A 15,089-nucleotide genomic window follows, 5' to 3' on the forward strand; every position below is an offset into this window, starting at 1 on the left:
CCATTCGTTGGACCCCGAGGGAACAGTTCTGAAAGATCTACTACGGCACACAGGTGAATAGGGTTCTCCGTCTCTGGAGGCTGCAGCTCATTTACGCTGCTCTCATAATATTACTTTGTTAAATGTACCATGGGCAGCTGCATCAATTCTGTTACACACTTAAATGCTCCCTAGGTAGGATAAGCAACAAAAAGTGGGACACAAGGAAAAGTTAGAGAGCAAGAAAGTCTGAGACGGTTAAATCCTGACAGCAGAGTGCATAAAACCGCAGCTCCCACTGCCACCACAGGAAATGAAAGGAAAACCAAAAATCATTTTATTGCAAAAAGGCGATAATGTAATAATTCACAATAGAATAAAGGAGAAACAAATTGGTGGATTTTTCTTTTATTCAGTTTTCTTAATTACCTTTGTGGAAATTTATCAAGGTTTCAATCAAAACTTACTTTAGTTTATGTCTGCAGATCATAATCGGGTACAGTGGCACCAGCCCATCCTGGGACATGTACCAACAACTGTTATAAACCACCAACCCAAGGACTAAGCCCGCTGGACTGGGCTGCTAACCAATCTAGCATACAATTTCAAAGAATCCAAAAGCAAGTAATTTATTACACCTCTGCTTTGTATAACGTTTCCAGTCATGTCCATGTGTACACATGAGTATATGCTAGGATCAGTCTGCGTGTTTAAATGAACATATCTGTAGACGTAAACATTATCATTTAGCATTTTTCCCTGTCAGTTAAGCCCCATTGCTTTATTTATTCTATCAAACAGTTTTCCTTAAAAAGTCTTAGTATAGACTCCAAGATAAAAAAAAAACAACACTCTTGCTGTACATCGCGGGAGCACAATGCCGATTGGAGGTTTGGAGATTCCCAAGGACCACTGGAAACGAAAATGTTTGGCAGATAGGCCAGTGGGGGGTATGGCAGATGCATTTACAGGTAAAGCACAAAAAAAAAGTCTCAACTTCATCCAGGTAACCTCTTAAATACTGAAAGGCATAACCATAACGTTTAAAGGAAGTGTGAGGTTTTTTTTTTTTTTTTTAAAAAAAGTTGTTCTGCAATCTGCTTGGGGAAGGCGAGCCCCAGCAGGTAGTGGGCAGACGGGGATGGGAGAAGGATGGGGTGTGAGGCTGACTTGTGCCTCCAGCTGTGACCCCCCCCCCACCCCACCATTTATGACCCAATGACATCAGCTACCCACCCCCCCACCCCCCACCGCTTGTAGCAGTTCTTCCAGAGTTGCCTACAAAAGAAGGCATTTGCTGCTCTTCTTCCCTCTCCGTGCCTGCAGTGCTGCTCTGGTGGCCATTTCAAACACTTCTCGCACGCCATCGTGGGTCTTGGCAGAACATTCCATGTAACCAAAAGCACTGATCCGGTTTGCCATGTCTCTGCCTTCTTCAGGTTTTACAGGCTCCTATGTGGCAAAGAAACACAGAACAGTTGGGACCAATTAAGCAAGTCAGTCACCAAGGAAACACTAAAGTCCATTTAACCCCTGTGTAAGACAATTCAGCACACTGGCATCCTCATGAAAGAGACAGACGACAATTCACCTGCTTCATCTTAGCCAGCTCACGACGGGTATGATCATCATTACGCAGATCCTTCTTGTTGCCCACAAGAATGATTGGGACATTGGGACAGAAATGCTTTACTTCAGGAGTCCACTTCTCTGGGATGTTTTCTATAGAAAAATGCACAGATTAATAGCTCTTTTCCGTTCATCTCCCTCTATGCGGAGGATATAAGAACTTAAAGGGTAAGGGTGTGCTCTCCAGTTAACCAGGAGAGCAACTAATCAAGGCGGTGAAGGGAAAGTAATACAGGTGAGGAAAAACCAATAGGACCCTGGATGGCACTGCCACACTTACCCAAGCTGTCAGGACTGTCAATAGAGAAGCACATAAGGATGACATCAGTGTCAGGGTAGGAGAGGGGACGAAGCCGGTCATAGTCCTCTTGTCCTGCTGTATCCCATAGTGCCAGTTCCACCTGACAAAGTGCATTAGTCATTACCTGCACCCAAGACACCCTCATCCACAAGTCTACATATGTGCAAGCATGCTGTACCTGTTTGCCATCCACCTCGATGTCGGCCACATAGTTCTCAAAGACCGTGGGTACGTACACTTCAGGGAACTGGTCTTTACTGAAGACGATGAGTAAACAGGTCTTCCCACATGCACCATCCCCAACAATTACCAGTTTCTTTCTGATTGCTGCCATTCCTGTACAGCATTAACAACAATGAGTTAATGATGCATGCACAATAGATTTAACCTGTTGAGCTGCACACTTCATTGGAAGCAAAGGTAAATGACTGCATGAGATACTACTTTCATGTTAAATTTACATGACATTACTCTGATTGCTCACTTTAATAAACTATAAGTATAAAACAGCTTACATGCAACTTGGAGCACTGTAATTCTTCTAAATATCAATGTACATAAATGTTAGGCATTTCATCAGACAACCAAACAATGATCATCTCAAAAACGCTCAGCGTCAATGACTGGCAAACTGATAGATCAAACTAGCCTTGGAGACCAATGCACAAATGCAATACATATTTCAACAGAACAAAGCTATCCGATGGGAAAAAGTAGAGATAAAACACCAAAACAAAATATGCTTAATAATTCAGCTTATACTACAATCAATTAAATAGCATGAAATTTTTACTATCTTCAATGATATTAAACAAAATAAATCTACAACAGCCAAAAACAGAATGGCTACTAAAGTGTGCATTGACCTAAAACAAAGTTAGAAATGTTTTTTCTAACATTTCTTCAGAGGCTGTGGAATACCTTGCTAATTGTTAATACAATGAACTACACAGGAATGTTGGTGATGCCTACCTAACAGATCTTGGTACCAGTAAATACAGACATTCTGCATTTTCCTGAGAGGTTACCATGAGCCCTGACACCACTGTAGCTGCAGTCTACACAGCTCACAATTTTGATCATTTAATTTACAAGTTAATTGTAATACTTAGACATAGCAATTGTTCAGTAAGAAAATTACATTGGTCTTCCAATTGTAATGGAAAATTCTCTTTACCAACAAAAACAGCCCCAGTATGAAAATGGTTGTCAATAAGCTGAGGAAATTGTTCTGTACAGAAAATGTCACATACCACAGAAGTAGGTAACAAAAAGCCAGAATAGTTACAGGGAAAAAATATTAGGTTACAATCTATTTTGGCTCAGGCCAATCTCCACGAAGATCAAAACGTGATGTTCAATGCCCGCTGTGGCCCAAGTAGATAAGTAGATAATGAACTTCTTATAATATCCCAAAGCCATTATTACCAACGCTTGGATTTCATGATTCAATTACTCAGAAAGCTCAATTCGCAGATCTCAATTCCATATTCAAACATGACTTAAACAGAAATATTACTATCTTCGTGTAATTTAAGTGTCTACTCTAAAACTCGGCGTCATAGTAAATAACGATTAACCTCACGATGTAACAGAAAGCAGTCTGTGCTGCATATTTTCATCATTCAGGGTGGGTCACACAAGTCCGGAGCAAGATGGCGTCATACTGCAACAGATGGTAATGATCCGTACTGACAGACATTTGTTTTGTCGATATTGACATAAATTCTTCCAGTCCGCTGAACCAGGATGAAAACTGGCATTTTGCGGCATTCAGTCAGAAAGCTTTGCTAACGTAACACATACGGTTAGCCACATATACTACCTAGCTAGCTTTTCATTACGATGGGTATCAGTGATAAACACCGACTGAACTTTTCCTAGGTGCATAACCTAGTTATCCCATCAAGCGACCACAAATTTATATCGTTTAATTAACACTCCTGACCAAATAAATGTGTTCATAATTTGTATGGAGTTCTTTGTAAAAAGTAGTGAATCCGCTAATTAGGCGACGTTAGTTATAAGTTAGCCAGCTAGCCAAAAACGACTTGACAGTTAAATTATAAGAGTTAGCAGAACATCAAGATAAAGCCTAACAAATTAGTTTAGTCGGCTTTCACCACTGATGCGGTATTAGTAATTGCCAGCTAACCATCCAACGTTAAATGGTGCCCCCCAGCCATGGTTTTACGCTGAGCATGCCCGGCTAGCTAATGTTAGCGTCCATTAACTAACAGCCTAACGACATAAGTCACAAGCAAGTATTGCTTACAACAAAACACTGCCTGACCGGCTAATGCTAACGCTACCAGCTAGCCACGAACTGTACCCCGGAAAAACATGGGGTTGATAATGTAATTTACTTACAAAGTTCATTATGTAGTATATTAAATAAAAAGGTACCCGTGTCCAACGGGATTAGCGAGCAAAACTTGAACAAAAATGACCAGGTAAAACTGAAAAAGCGGTTTAATTTCTGGTCTTAATCAGTTCACGGAGAAAAGTACCGAGTTAACTAACTACCATACTACACCCAAAATTTAAAATTAAAAAACACAGAGACAAACGACACCTTTTAAAATGTTTTTATAACCTGGTCTTACCCGTAATTAATACGAACACTTAACGTAGTTAAGTAACCGCCGTTCTTCCAGCGTTCGCGATTAGCCTCCTTTAGCTGAGCTCCGCTGAAACAATAACTGAAAGTGCGCGCGCTCAAGGCGGGAGGGGGTAGAGCCGACGGGCACGCGGATGAGCCACGCCTGCGCGGTCCAGGCACGGACCACGCGCGGACACGACAGTAGACAGTAGGGGTGGTACGCGCTGCATTGGCATTCTCGTTTAGAAGATATAAGACCTGAATAATCTCGTCATTTAAATTTTTTTTCGACATTCCACGACCAGCGCATCTGATACAATATTAAGAATGCAATCCAATGCATGCATTTTCTTTGTTCATAGTGTCGTTAACCGATCACATTATTGTAAAATATTTAAAATATTAACCTTGAAAATGCAGACAAAACAAATTCTTTAATTTCAGAAAAATTCTGATAATGACTTTAAATGTACTCTTCTTTGCTTAACTTCGTATGGCATGCGGTCAATTAAACCCTTATTGGGTTTCTTAAACTAGTCTTGATGGTTTATCATAATTGCAAATAGATTGTTAAATTATTGTCTTGTACCACATACATTTTATTTGGTACATCATGCTAGTACCATATAGACCCACTTCTCAGACACGCTTCAAGGGTAGACTAGATGTTCATTAGAAAAGCCATTATGCGCACCAGACTAGCGTCGTAAACGATTTTTGTTTAACGAATCGTGTATAGTGAACCACATGACCTCGGTCCCTGCACTGCTTTCGTTCACGACCATGATACGCTCTTTTTCGCCACCCATTGGTGAAACGTACAAACGGCTTAAAGTCATTGTGGAAAGTCTAATTTAACTGACGTAAAATATGACATATGTATACAAATACATAGTATTATTAGTTATATATACATAATAGATTATTTAGATACACAATTTAATAAATGTAAAACTAGCGTAATACTATATTTTAAAAAAGGAAATTTGACAACACCCAGGGGATGAAAACGAAACTGAACGATTCTGTAAGAAAACGTGAGTCCATACTTTAATACTATGTAACAATAGAATATACATCTAAAAAGCCCATCCCATCCTCGATATGTACCACGTGGTTATTTCTGGGGAGAACTTCCGGGGTATCTTAAGCTCTGGTTCCGACAGTCTAGGTTTATTATTATTTGTGGGGAAAATGTATAAAAGTAAACGTAAGGCTCTGGCAGGAAAATCAGTTAGAGGATTTTAATATATTCCATATCTGGGATGTGTTGTTTAGTATGTAGCAACATTTCTGTTGTATAGAGTATTATAGCACCGATGTGTCACAGCCACGGAATGATATTTGATGGGAATGTAAAGCATTTCTAAAACCTTTCAGTGTATCTGAAGCATTTATGTTCAGGAAAAGGTCAGTTACTTGGACTAGTAGTAAAAGCTAAATGTGTAAATGCTGTGCTGTAGTTGCTCAGTAACGTACATAACGCCTGACATTTAGCGACTTTGTTTTATCTGTGTAGCAGGTTGACGCTGTGAACCTTTGCACTTGGCTTAAGGGTGATCGATACCAGATCAATGGAAGCATTTTCCAGATTATATGGTCGCTTTAGGCGGCTCATGCATCTTCATACAGTACACAGGAGACAACAGGTAGGTGATGAAACGACTAGGTAAAAAGGATAGCCGCTGAACATACAAATGATGAAGCTTTCAGTATTTCTGGGGAGATGTATTTGATAAAATTTAGTTCGTGTGTCACTCACACACACACGTGTTTTATTTCTAAATTATTGGCAATTATTGTCAACACGTGAATTTATATTGAAGTGAGTTGAGCTGACAAGTGTGTCGGTTTATGTTTACATATAGCTTAAAATAACTACTGGTTAGACCAAGTTGTGGTTCAGAAAGTGTAGAATTTGCCTCTGAAATGTGTAATAAATGTAAAAATACAAATAACAAAATGATGATTCTTATTAGTTGCTTTTATTTACGCATAAGTTTTACTCATAGTTCCTAATTTTCTCAGATTTAGTAAATCAAGTCAGCATTTATATTATTCAAGAACAGTCCCAGCTGTACCAACTGCTGTTCAATCTGACAAAATGAAAAACATATCAAATAGGAAAAAAAAAAAAACATCTGTTTCTCTTTCTCCCCGGGATCCTCCAGGGTCTGTGTGCCGCTGCCAAAGTGCGGCTCAGTGTGCAGCAGGCTGCGGATGTCTGGGCTCGCCGGTTTGAGGAGGCCGGAGTCTCAGAGCCGGGCCCCTCCAGTCAGTACATTGTTGCACACGTGCTGGGAGTCAAAACGGTGAGTGCGACAGAGAGGAGAGGCGGTTTGGTGCGGATGGTTTGGCTGTGTGGGGATGAGGAGCTTCTTCTGGACTCATGTTGTTTGTTGCATCGCCCTTCGTGTTTCCTCCTTATGACAGAGTGTACAGGCTTTGAAAGAGTGCCTGCCACTCTCTTTGACTTAAAGTACATAACTTTGCTGAAACTTGGTTGAACCTAACTTTTGAATAAAGCTTATTTTGACCACATTAAAAAAGATATGATAATGATAAAAGTTTTATTTTTAGTGTTTGCTGTACTAATTGCTGTAATCTTAGAATCACTTGCATGCACCACGCTGTCTTTTTCATTCACCTGGGCTACATTTTTAAAGTAATTTTTTTCTGGGACCTTTGCACAGATGGCCAATCTTGAGCCGGGAATTCTGGGTAGGACACTGACGGATGTGCAGATGCAGCAGGTCTGGGAGCTCTGTGGCAGGCGCCTCTGCAGGTAGCGCGGCGCTCTACACCTTTCTGGCGTCACCTGCATTAGGCGCGGTTTTCCGGAATTCTGGGTAGTGGCTGGTGTTTTTATTGGATGCGTGACGTACGCAGGATGCCAGTGCAGTATGTCATTGAAGAATGGGACTTCAGGGACATCACACTGAAGATGAGGCCACCTGTCTTTATCCCACGACCTGAGACAGAGGTGAGGATGTTTGCAAAATTCTGGACAAGCAGATCCTGTGGTGGGTTGGATCCCTGGTTGCTTTTCTTTTATCGTCCACCAGGGGGAGTATTTGTTTCGTGTCTTTTATTTTGTTGTGCATCACTGGTTCTAAACTGATGGTGTGTTTGGTGTGTGCTGCCAGTCTGCCTGAACATTTAAACACACATTTCTGCCAGTTAAACAGTTTTCTATCAGTACTGAGATGGTTAGCAGTTTAACGAGAGCTTAGAAACACATGCACACGGCATTTCTATAATAAAACAGCTGAAAGATTTATTTTCGGTCGTGAACTCCTGCTTTTTCCACACCGCCTAACTCACCATCTTGAAATAATTTATATGGGGGGGGAAGCTGCTTGATTATGTGTTAATATAATTTGACAGGATCTTGTTAGCTTCGTGCTTGCAGACCTTCAGCCAGCATGGGGGGCTGGGTTCACCGTTCTGGAAGTGGGCTGTGGTTCTGGAGCAATATCTCTCAGTCTTCTCCAGAACCTTCCACGGGTGAGTGCTTTGATGGAGTAGGGGTCCTCCAGGGAACAAGCCCCTTTCAATGTTAAAGTCAAACATTATAGTGTGATCAAATTAACAGGCTAATACCCAGAAAGACTTTTTCTAATTAAAGAACGGTTTCTGTGTGTATGACATCTGTAATACGTGCGCCTAAAATACTCTAATCAATAGAGACACATGTTTTGGACTATCGTTAGTGTCATTATTTATAAAAGAACAGCAGTAGTATGCTAACAGTAGTCCTGTATTTTTATTCAGAGCAGATTTTTAAATCCATGTATAAAGCCAGATAGACTAAGTAGTTGAAGGGTGCAGCAGCAGCAGAAACACTTCTGAAGCTGCCATCTATATAATAATGTAATTTTTATTGTTTTGAAATCTGCATTGAGCCTCAAAGCCTCTTGTAGTTTTAAGCATGATATTGAGATTTCCATAAATCGCGGCTGACTTACCGTACAGTTCATCACTGTATTAATGTTACGTTTTCTGGGCCTCATCCGAAACTGAGCCGTAGGATTCTGAACCACCTCTCTGTCTCTTGTAGCTCCGGGTCATAGCCCTGGACAGAAATAAAGCAGCTGTGGATCTGACCAATGAGAATGCGCACAGGTACCGGAGCCACAGGCTAGGATTGGCCGTATTGAGCTCGCCGTGGCTATCGTGGAGCACAGTGATTGTGAAACGGCAAAGCAATTGACAGCCTGCTTCGCACACCTGCCCTCTTTATTCTTGGCTTGGCTATGACCTCGGCTTACATCTTGCTTTTATTAAATCAGGACCTTTTTCCTGTTTACTGTAATGTTAGCCTACCTGGGGAGTTGAGTTTTTTTTTTATCTACCAACTTGCGAATTTTTGGTTCCTTTCCCCCATTATCTCCTTCCTTCCTGCCTTCATTTTCTTTCCCTCTTGCTTTCACTTGAAACCCTTCTTGCACTTAAGACGCTGGTTGACGTCATCCCTTCATTGGCCATTGTTAGCTCTCAGGAGGGCTGTGTACATATTGTAATAACGGAAGAACCGTGATGGCAAGTTGGAGGGGAAATACTGGCATGCTGTTCTCGGTCATGTCCTGAGTCTCTGACCCTCATTGGCACTTATGATGGACACGGCAAACTGACCTTCTGGTCACGTCACATGTCACGTCTGGACGTTCCTGATCTGGAAGCTGGCTGTGAAGCCCTGGCACATGCATGTCAGCACATCACGCACGCTGGCTATTACTCAGTCTTGTCTTTGGCATCTCCTGACAGCATTGCATTACACTTAACCCTTAGGCTCAGTGTGTGCTGATCTCATGTTTGAACCTGTGCATCAACAGACTCGGCCTCCGGGACAGACTGCAGGTTCTCCATTTGGATGTGATGCAGGGTAAGAGTCACACAAAGCTTTTTTTTTTTTTGCTTCCCTTTATTGATAAGTCTGAAAACATTATTAATGAATGGTTACAGCCTTATCGGTGGCTTAAAATGGCAAGGAACGCTCTGCCTTTTCATAAACGTTATATTTAGGTCACTGTCAGATTCCCCGTGAGTGCTTAGCATGTTGCAGGGGTGAGATGTTATGGGGAAGCTTATCACAAGGAACAGAGTGATATTTCACGGTGATGTGGCCTGCCGAAATCCCCCCATGAAACTGCTTTAGACAACACTTATAGTTTTTCTAGGTACTCTGCTATCCAATACATTTGGTCTGTAATGAAACCTTCACAATGAAATTCAAAAATGTTTTGTTTATGACATATTAAAACAGCGTACTGGAAAATATTGGTCAGTATGTGGGGGGGGGAAAGGTGGAAAATGTTTGCCGTTAGCCAGCATTATTGCCTTTAGGGTCTATAGATGTGTGTGTGAACAGCATTTTAGCCAGCTGCGAGAGAAATCACGTCAAAGCTTAAAGCCTGTACATCATCAGCTAGAGTGGTTCCCTGGCCTGACTTTGGGCTCTCTGCTCAGAGAACCGATATTGTTCGGGTTCTGTAACGTTTACCTCTAGTGATAGAGGCGACAGATCTTTGTGACTGACAGGACAGAATTTAAACAGTCCAACTGTTTTTTTTTTTTTTTTGTAGTATTATGCTTGTTACTTCCAATTTTTGACCCCCTCAAGGGTTATAATAAGATTGTGATTCTTTTTTTCCCCTCCTGTTTGCAGTATCTCTATAAACTGCACATAGTTTTAAGATTTAGGTCTCATTTTACCGCACAGGTGGCTTTGAGTTTTTATTAACTGTAATTTTGACACCTATGTTCGTGGAAAGCATTAGATTAGGGTGTTATGTTCATATGTGTTTGCCAGGTCGTGTGAATTACAGTCACCCACTCCAAGTGGACCAGTTGAATGTCATGAAATGTAGGAGAAGGAACTTTATACAGTCTAAATACATTTACGAGTCTGGACAACCTCATGAAAATGCATGACACCAGATGATGCGGTGGATGAGATCGATGAGCGGCTTTAGTTTTGGTATCTGACTGTCACTTGCTGCTTTAAATTTGTTTGTAAATCTGTTTTCTATGCACTCCATGTACAATAATTTGGTCATACACCTTACCTGATATATAACTGTTTTCCCGTCACGTTTTAAGTCGGTCATAATGCGTCATAACTCTATAGCCACGTTTATAATGCTTTATGTTTGCATTATGAGTATGTTTATAAATGACTAAAAACATGGCCTTAAGTAAAGTGTTACCATGAAATCATTCCTTTTTTTTGGCTTGCAAATGGACACGTTTTGCGTGGAAAGAGTGCAATAATAAATTGACTTGGGGATCATGTTGATTAATTGGGACAGTGTGAAGAAAATGCGCGACAAGCAGGATGATTTTCATTTCCGTAGACAACCGTAGAGTTTGGAGTTGGGGGTGAGAAGGGCAGCTCCTTATTGTAAATTGCCGGTTTTCGTCTCTGTCTTGAACCCTCCCAGCCAATCAGCTCTCTTGTTCTATTTTGCCACCACAAAATCTATAGCCTGGTGATCAATTGACCAGTAGAACCAGGTGCCTTTGTGTCCCAGTAACAAACAGAGCTAAATGTAGCCTGATTGTATGAGGCGGGGACTGTGTCACAGATGGATATAGAGCTCACTGTAATTTCCCGGCTCTCACGACTCTTTCAGATGCAGAGAAGGTTCTGCGGGAGTGCGGTCTTGTCGATGTCCTCGTTAGCAATCCCCCCTACCTGTTCTCACAGGACGTGACTTCCCTGCAACCGGAAATCCTTGAGTGAGATATATTTTCGCTAACAATTCGAGTTGCATCTAATACTTAGTCATTATGAATGTTATTGATACTATTTGTTCAGTTAGTACCTACTTTAGTTATTGGACAATGACATTTTGCTATAACTCACAGGTTTGAGGGTGACATTCCTACTCAGTCGCAGCTGGTTAGTTGTTCATGAGATGAACAGATGTTCACCAGCTTGTGTGAATGACGCACGTATAAATATTGTACGCTATGTGAAATGTCACTGATGAGAGAGAAGCTACCTATAATGACTTACCTTGCATAAAGATACGTTACATTTACACTTATTAAATAGCATTAAGATGTGAAGGTGAGGTCAGCCAATCCCTGGAGCAGTTGGGGTTTTCTCAGGGGTCCACCAGTGACATCACTCAGCCAACCGCAGATTTTGAACCTGTGACCTTCTAGTCACAGTCGCAGACTCCTAACCCACAGAGCCTCACACCACCTACACCTTTCTCATGCATGCATACTTTCCTCAGATACTCCACTTCCCTTATACAGACCTTCCTTCCTCAAAAACACCTCTGATTCAGATCAACCACCCTTATACAGCCCTAACCTGTGTGGAACAGATCTGTGACCAACACAGGTTACCCTTACCTTCCTTATAAAGGTGACACCTCTTCATACTGTGTTTCTAAGCAGGTTTGAAGACCTGGCTGCATTGGATGGGGGCGCTGATGGACTCCAGATTATACGACAAATTTTATCGCTTGCCCCACATCTCCTTAAAGACCAGGGGTAGGACTTCATCACCTAGGAGTATTTCTGTGAGCCTGTTGTTTTCTCCATAAATGGTGTATATGTGTGTCTGTGTGTGGTGCACAAATAAAGATGAGTATCCCCCTTGCTTTTTTGGTAGTGAGGCTCAGGCATGAATCCCGCCAAACGGGCTTTCTGGCCTGCATGCGGAGCCGCTTCGTGGAAACAGATGGTCAATTCCAGAAAAACATTTTCACAGAAACCCGGGACATGATCTGGAGACTTTAGGCCCTGCCCAGCAACAGTTGTCTTGGTGGACTTGCCTGGATATTTTGTCACTTGGTTTTCTAGAAATACACACAACAAATAAGCGTGTCCTAATGAGTTTGTTTTTCCGATAAGCCGTATCACATATATGGGCAGCATGGTGGCTCGGGGGGTGTACCACTGCTGCTTCACACCTCCAGGGGTGGGGGGCAGACATCTGGGTGTTATGGCTTCTTCCTGCAACCCAAGGACATGCAGTTAGGCTAATTTACACCTCTAAGCAGCTAGCGTGTGAGTGCATGACCCCCGTGATGGACTGACTTCCTATCGATGGTGCGTCCCACTCTTTTGCCCTGTGTTCTCGGGGACAATCGCTAGCCAGCCCCCTCCTCCTCCCATGACTCTGACCAGGATAAGTAGTTCAGCATTAGTACCATACACAAAATCAGAGCACTTTCAGAGTGCTAATTTAATGCATCTAGGGAGTTCGGTGTAAGAATTTTTTTGTGGAAACACTATCTCTGTACTCCTTGGTTTGTGATGCACGTCTGTTCTGCAGCACTATGCTTAGAATATTATATTTTTCCTTCTCCTCTTGTAGAAGGGTGTATCTGGAGGTAGACCCTCGCCATCCTCCTCTGATTGAGCAGTATGTAGAGGAAGCCAAGGAAGTGGGACTGCAGTACATCCAGACTCAATGTGACATCACAGAGAGGTGAGTATTAAGGTTCTTGATGACATCAGAGATAAGTGAATATTAGGTTCTGAGTGATTACAGTTTTCTGACAACACATTGTTTGACTCTGTAAATATATGTGGTGAGTTTCAGTGGTGTATTATTAGCGAGTATATATACACACTCCTTTAACACTCAGGAGTCAGACTTTGCAACAAGTTTGAATTTAAATGAAAGCATCTAAAAAATGAGTGAGTTCATATGAAATGGAGACATTTGTGACTGGGATTGTTGCTTAGTAGCTTATTCTGTGCCGACGGCGTCTCTCTTTCCAGACCGCGTTTCAGCATCCTACAGAAAACACGGCCCGAGCGATAGACTAAGCATCACCTGAGAGAATGAGGGAGACTGGATGAAAACATTTGTGGGAAATGCAGTACGCCATATGTGATTGTGTATGACATGGGGGCTTGTTTGTGTTTTGATGGGCTAGGTGTTGGCCCAGAAAGGTGAGCGTGACTGCTTGTCACACTACTCCCATTCACCTCTGTTTGCCCCTTCTCAACCTGTTCATCCGCTACATGTTGCAACAGCTCAGAGGACATTCAGACGCTGGATGCAGACAGACAGACTGAGCTGAACCAGAGCCCTCCAGAAAGCCTCTATGACACTGTGTGTGTGTGTGTGGGTGGGTGTGTGTGGTGGGGGTTTGTTTGTCTGTATAGACTAAACCTCAGCTCAAAATAAAACTTTTTACCTTCCTGGCTTCATCTTACCTGTTTTTTTTTTGGAGTTTTGTGCATTTTCAAGAAAGATCGGTCCTACTTGGCTTACAACAGGCAAGAAGAAAATAAGTCTATTGATTTTTTTAAAGAATAGAAACCCTATTACGCTTTACTATAGTCATGTTACAAGAGGGGCCCTGATTGAAATGGCGTATGATTGATTTGAATAGGTTTTTCTTTCCTGTGTAGCTCATTTTCTGCTTACGAAAGTTACTTTTCAGCTCTTATCTGTCTTCCCAAAACAGCAACACAGGCTTGTAGGGGATTTGGGGAAGGTTCTTAGGCAGCCCGATATAGGTGTACACCCTGTGCAGGATGCCAGTCCCCCACTGGGCACATACACTCAGTTGCAGAAAGAGAGATCTGGATTCAGTCCCTCAACCATTGAGATGCTGCTCCCCAATGAACCAAGAAATAAACCAAAAACTTTCTGCGTCTAACATAAATTAAAGATAAATGAGAACATGCTTCAGCTTTATTTACACATTTTCAGTGTCTCAGTAAAACGCCACTTTGTGTGCAGCGCATCTGCATTTTTGTATCATGCAAATATAATTGAAAACGTCCATAACTTCTCCCTGATTATTATCCACCTGATTGTCATCGGGAAACGTGTGAATTATTTTCTTTAAAACGCTCACATTAAATCCTAATCCAGCATACCTCAGAAAGCACAGGGGACAGGAAGGTGGTCGGAGGATGAGTGGCAGTTAAGAATACGGACCTGGACCAGAGGTGGCAATAAAACCCACAACCCAGGAGGAGAGGGCTCACAGTGCTACCCAGAAAAGTCACATGATCAGATGGGAGACCTACAGAGCAAAATAAACATGGAGGTACCAGTAATACAAAGAAGAGGAAGAAGGAAAGTTCCGCCCATCACCATTTGTCTCTCTTAACCATCACTTTAGCTGCATTATTAGCACAAGCTGCCACACTCAACTTAAGGCCAGGGTGGGAGCAGCTATTTCTGCAGCTTTGAATTTAGCATACTTCAGTATGCTCTAATATACTCCATTATACTTCAGCATAGCTTGCCATTTCTTATGAGTCTGACAGCTTATCGGTCATAATGAGGACCTGCCTAGATTACAAAGTGAAATGGCAAAGCAGGCTAATCCATCTGGGGATGCTGAGGTCAAATTGACTTACATAGAAAAAAATGTTGATGCACTGACAGATCAGTATCATGGAAGTTTTCTAATAAGCTGCGTTCACCCGCTTAATATCCTGATATTGAAGGGCAATGCTTCTGGTTACAGGGTTTCATAAGAAAAATATTAATAACGTGGAACTGAGTGCAGAATGGACAAATTCTTAGTACGATTCACCAGGGGACAGTCTTGGAGACACAACAGAGGTTATTGTGATGTTAACGAG

The 15,089-nt window shown here is 41.9% G+C and overlaps 2 protein-coding genes across 7 annotated transcripts; one reads left to right on the plus strand and one right to left on the minus strand.

Annotated features, from left to right (window-relative positions):
* Window positions 1–371: 371 nt before the first annotated feature.
* rhoab (ras homolog gene family, member Ab) lies at window positions 372–4,673 on the minus strand. Its single transcript, XM_049017001.1, has 5 exons — window positions 4,516–4,673; window positions 2,088–2,245; window positions 1,889–2,009; window positions 1,571–1,701; window positions 372–1,431 (listed from the first exon to the last, which is right to left on the minus strand). Exons 2-5 carry the CDS (start codon window positions 2,241–2,243, stop codon window positions 1,258–1,260), a joined length of 582 nt encoding a protein of 193 aa, XP_048872958.1. The 5' UTR covers window positions 2,244–2,245; window positions 4,516–4,673; the 3' UTR covers window positions 372–1,257.
* hemk1 (HemK methyltransferase family member 1) lies at window positions 3,532–13,685 on the plus strand. 6 transcript variants are annotated; one of them, XM_049016996.1, is made up of 12 exons: window positions 3,532–3,587; window positions 6,031–6,160; window positions 6,683–6,823; window positions 7,205–7,296; window positions 7,401–7,494; window positions 7,899–8,018; window positions 8,572–8,636; window positions 9,347–9,396; window positions 11,147–11,252; window positions 11,922–12,020; window positions 12,850–12,963; window positions 13,260–13,685. In XM_049016996.1, exons 2-12 carry the CDS (start codon window positions 6,086–6,088, stop codon window positions 13,300–13,302), a joined length of 999 nt encoding a protein of 332 aa, XP_048872953.1. In that variant the 5' UTR covers window positions 3,532–3,587; window positions 6,031–6,085; the 3' UTR covers window positions 13,303–13,685. The 6 variants fall into 6 exon arrangements, with proteins under 6 accessions (XP_048872953.1, XP_048872956.1, XP_048872952.1 ...); XM_049016995.1 differs by lacking the exon at window positions 3,532–3,587 and adding an exon at window positions 5,621–5,921 and having other exon boundaries at window positions 6,034–6,160; XM_049016994.1 differs by lacking the exon at window positions 3,532–3,587 and adding an exon at window positions 5,622–5,921.
* The last annotated feature ends 1,404 nt before the right edge of the window (window positions 13,686–15,089 follow it).

The sequence above is a fragment of the Brienomyrus brachyistius genome, chromosome 6, assembly GCF_023856365.1.
Source record: "Brienomyrus brachyistius isolate T26 chromosome 6, BBRACH_0.4, whole genome shotgun sequence".
Lineage (NCBI taxonomy): Eukaryota > Metazoa > Chordata > Actinopteri > Osteoglossiformes > Mormyridae > Brienomyrus > Brienomyrus brachyistius.

Bases quoted from the DNA above. Each gene is read 5' to 3' on its own strand.
- rhoab (XM_049017001.1), bottom strand. From the start codon at position 2,243: ATGGCAGCAATCAGAAAGAAACTGGTAATTGTTGGGGATGGTGCATGT. The intron at 2,010-2,087 runs GTACAGCATGCT...GCACTTTGTCAG, and splicing joins TCGAGGTGGATGGCAAACAG to GTGGAACTGGCACTATGGGA. The intron at 1,432-1,570 runs GTGAATTGTCGT...TTTGCCACATAG, and splicing joins AGCTGGCTAAGATGAAGCAG to GAGCCTGTAAAACCTGAAGA.
- hemk1 (XM_049016996.1), top strand. From the start codon at position 6,086: ATGGAAGCATTTTCCAGATTATATGGTCGCTTTAGGCGGCTCATGCAT. The intron at 8,637-9,346 runs GTACCGGAGCCA...GTGCATCAACAG, and splicing joins ACCAATGAGAATGCGCACAG to ACTCGGCCTCCGGGACAGAC. The intron at 12,021-12,849 runs GTAGGACTTCAT...CTCCTCTTGTAG, and splicing joins CATCTCCTTAAAGACCAGGG to AAGGGTGTATCTGGAGGTAG.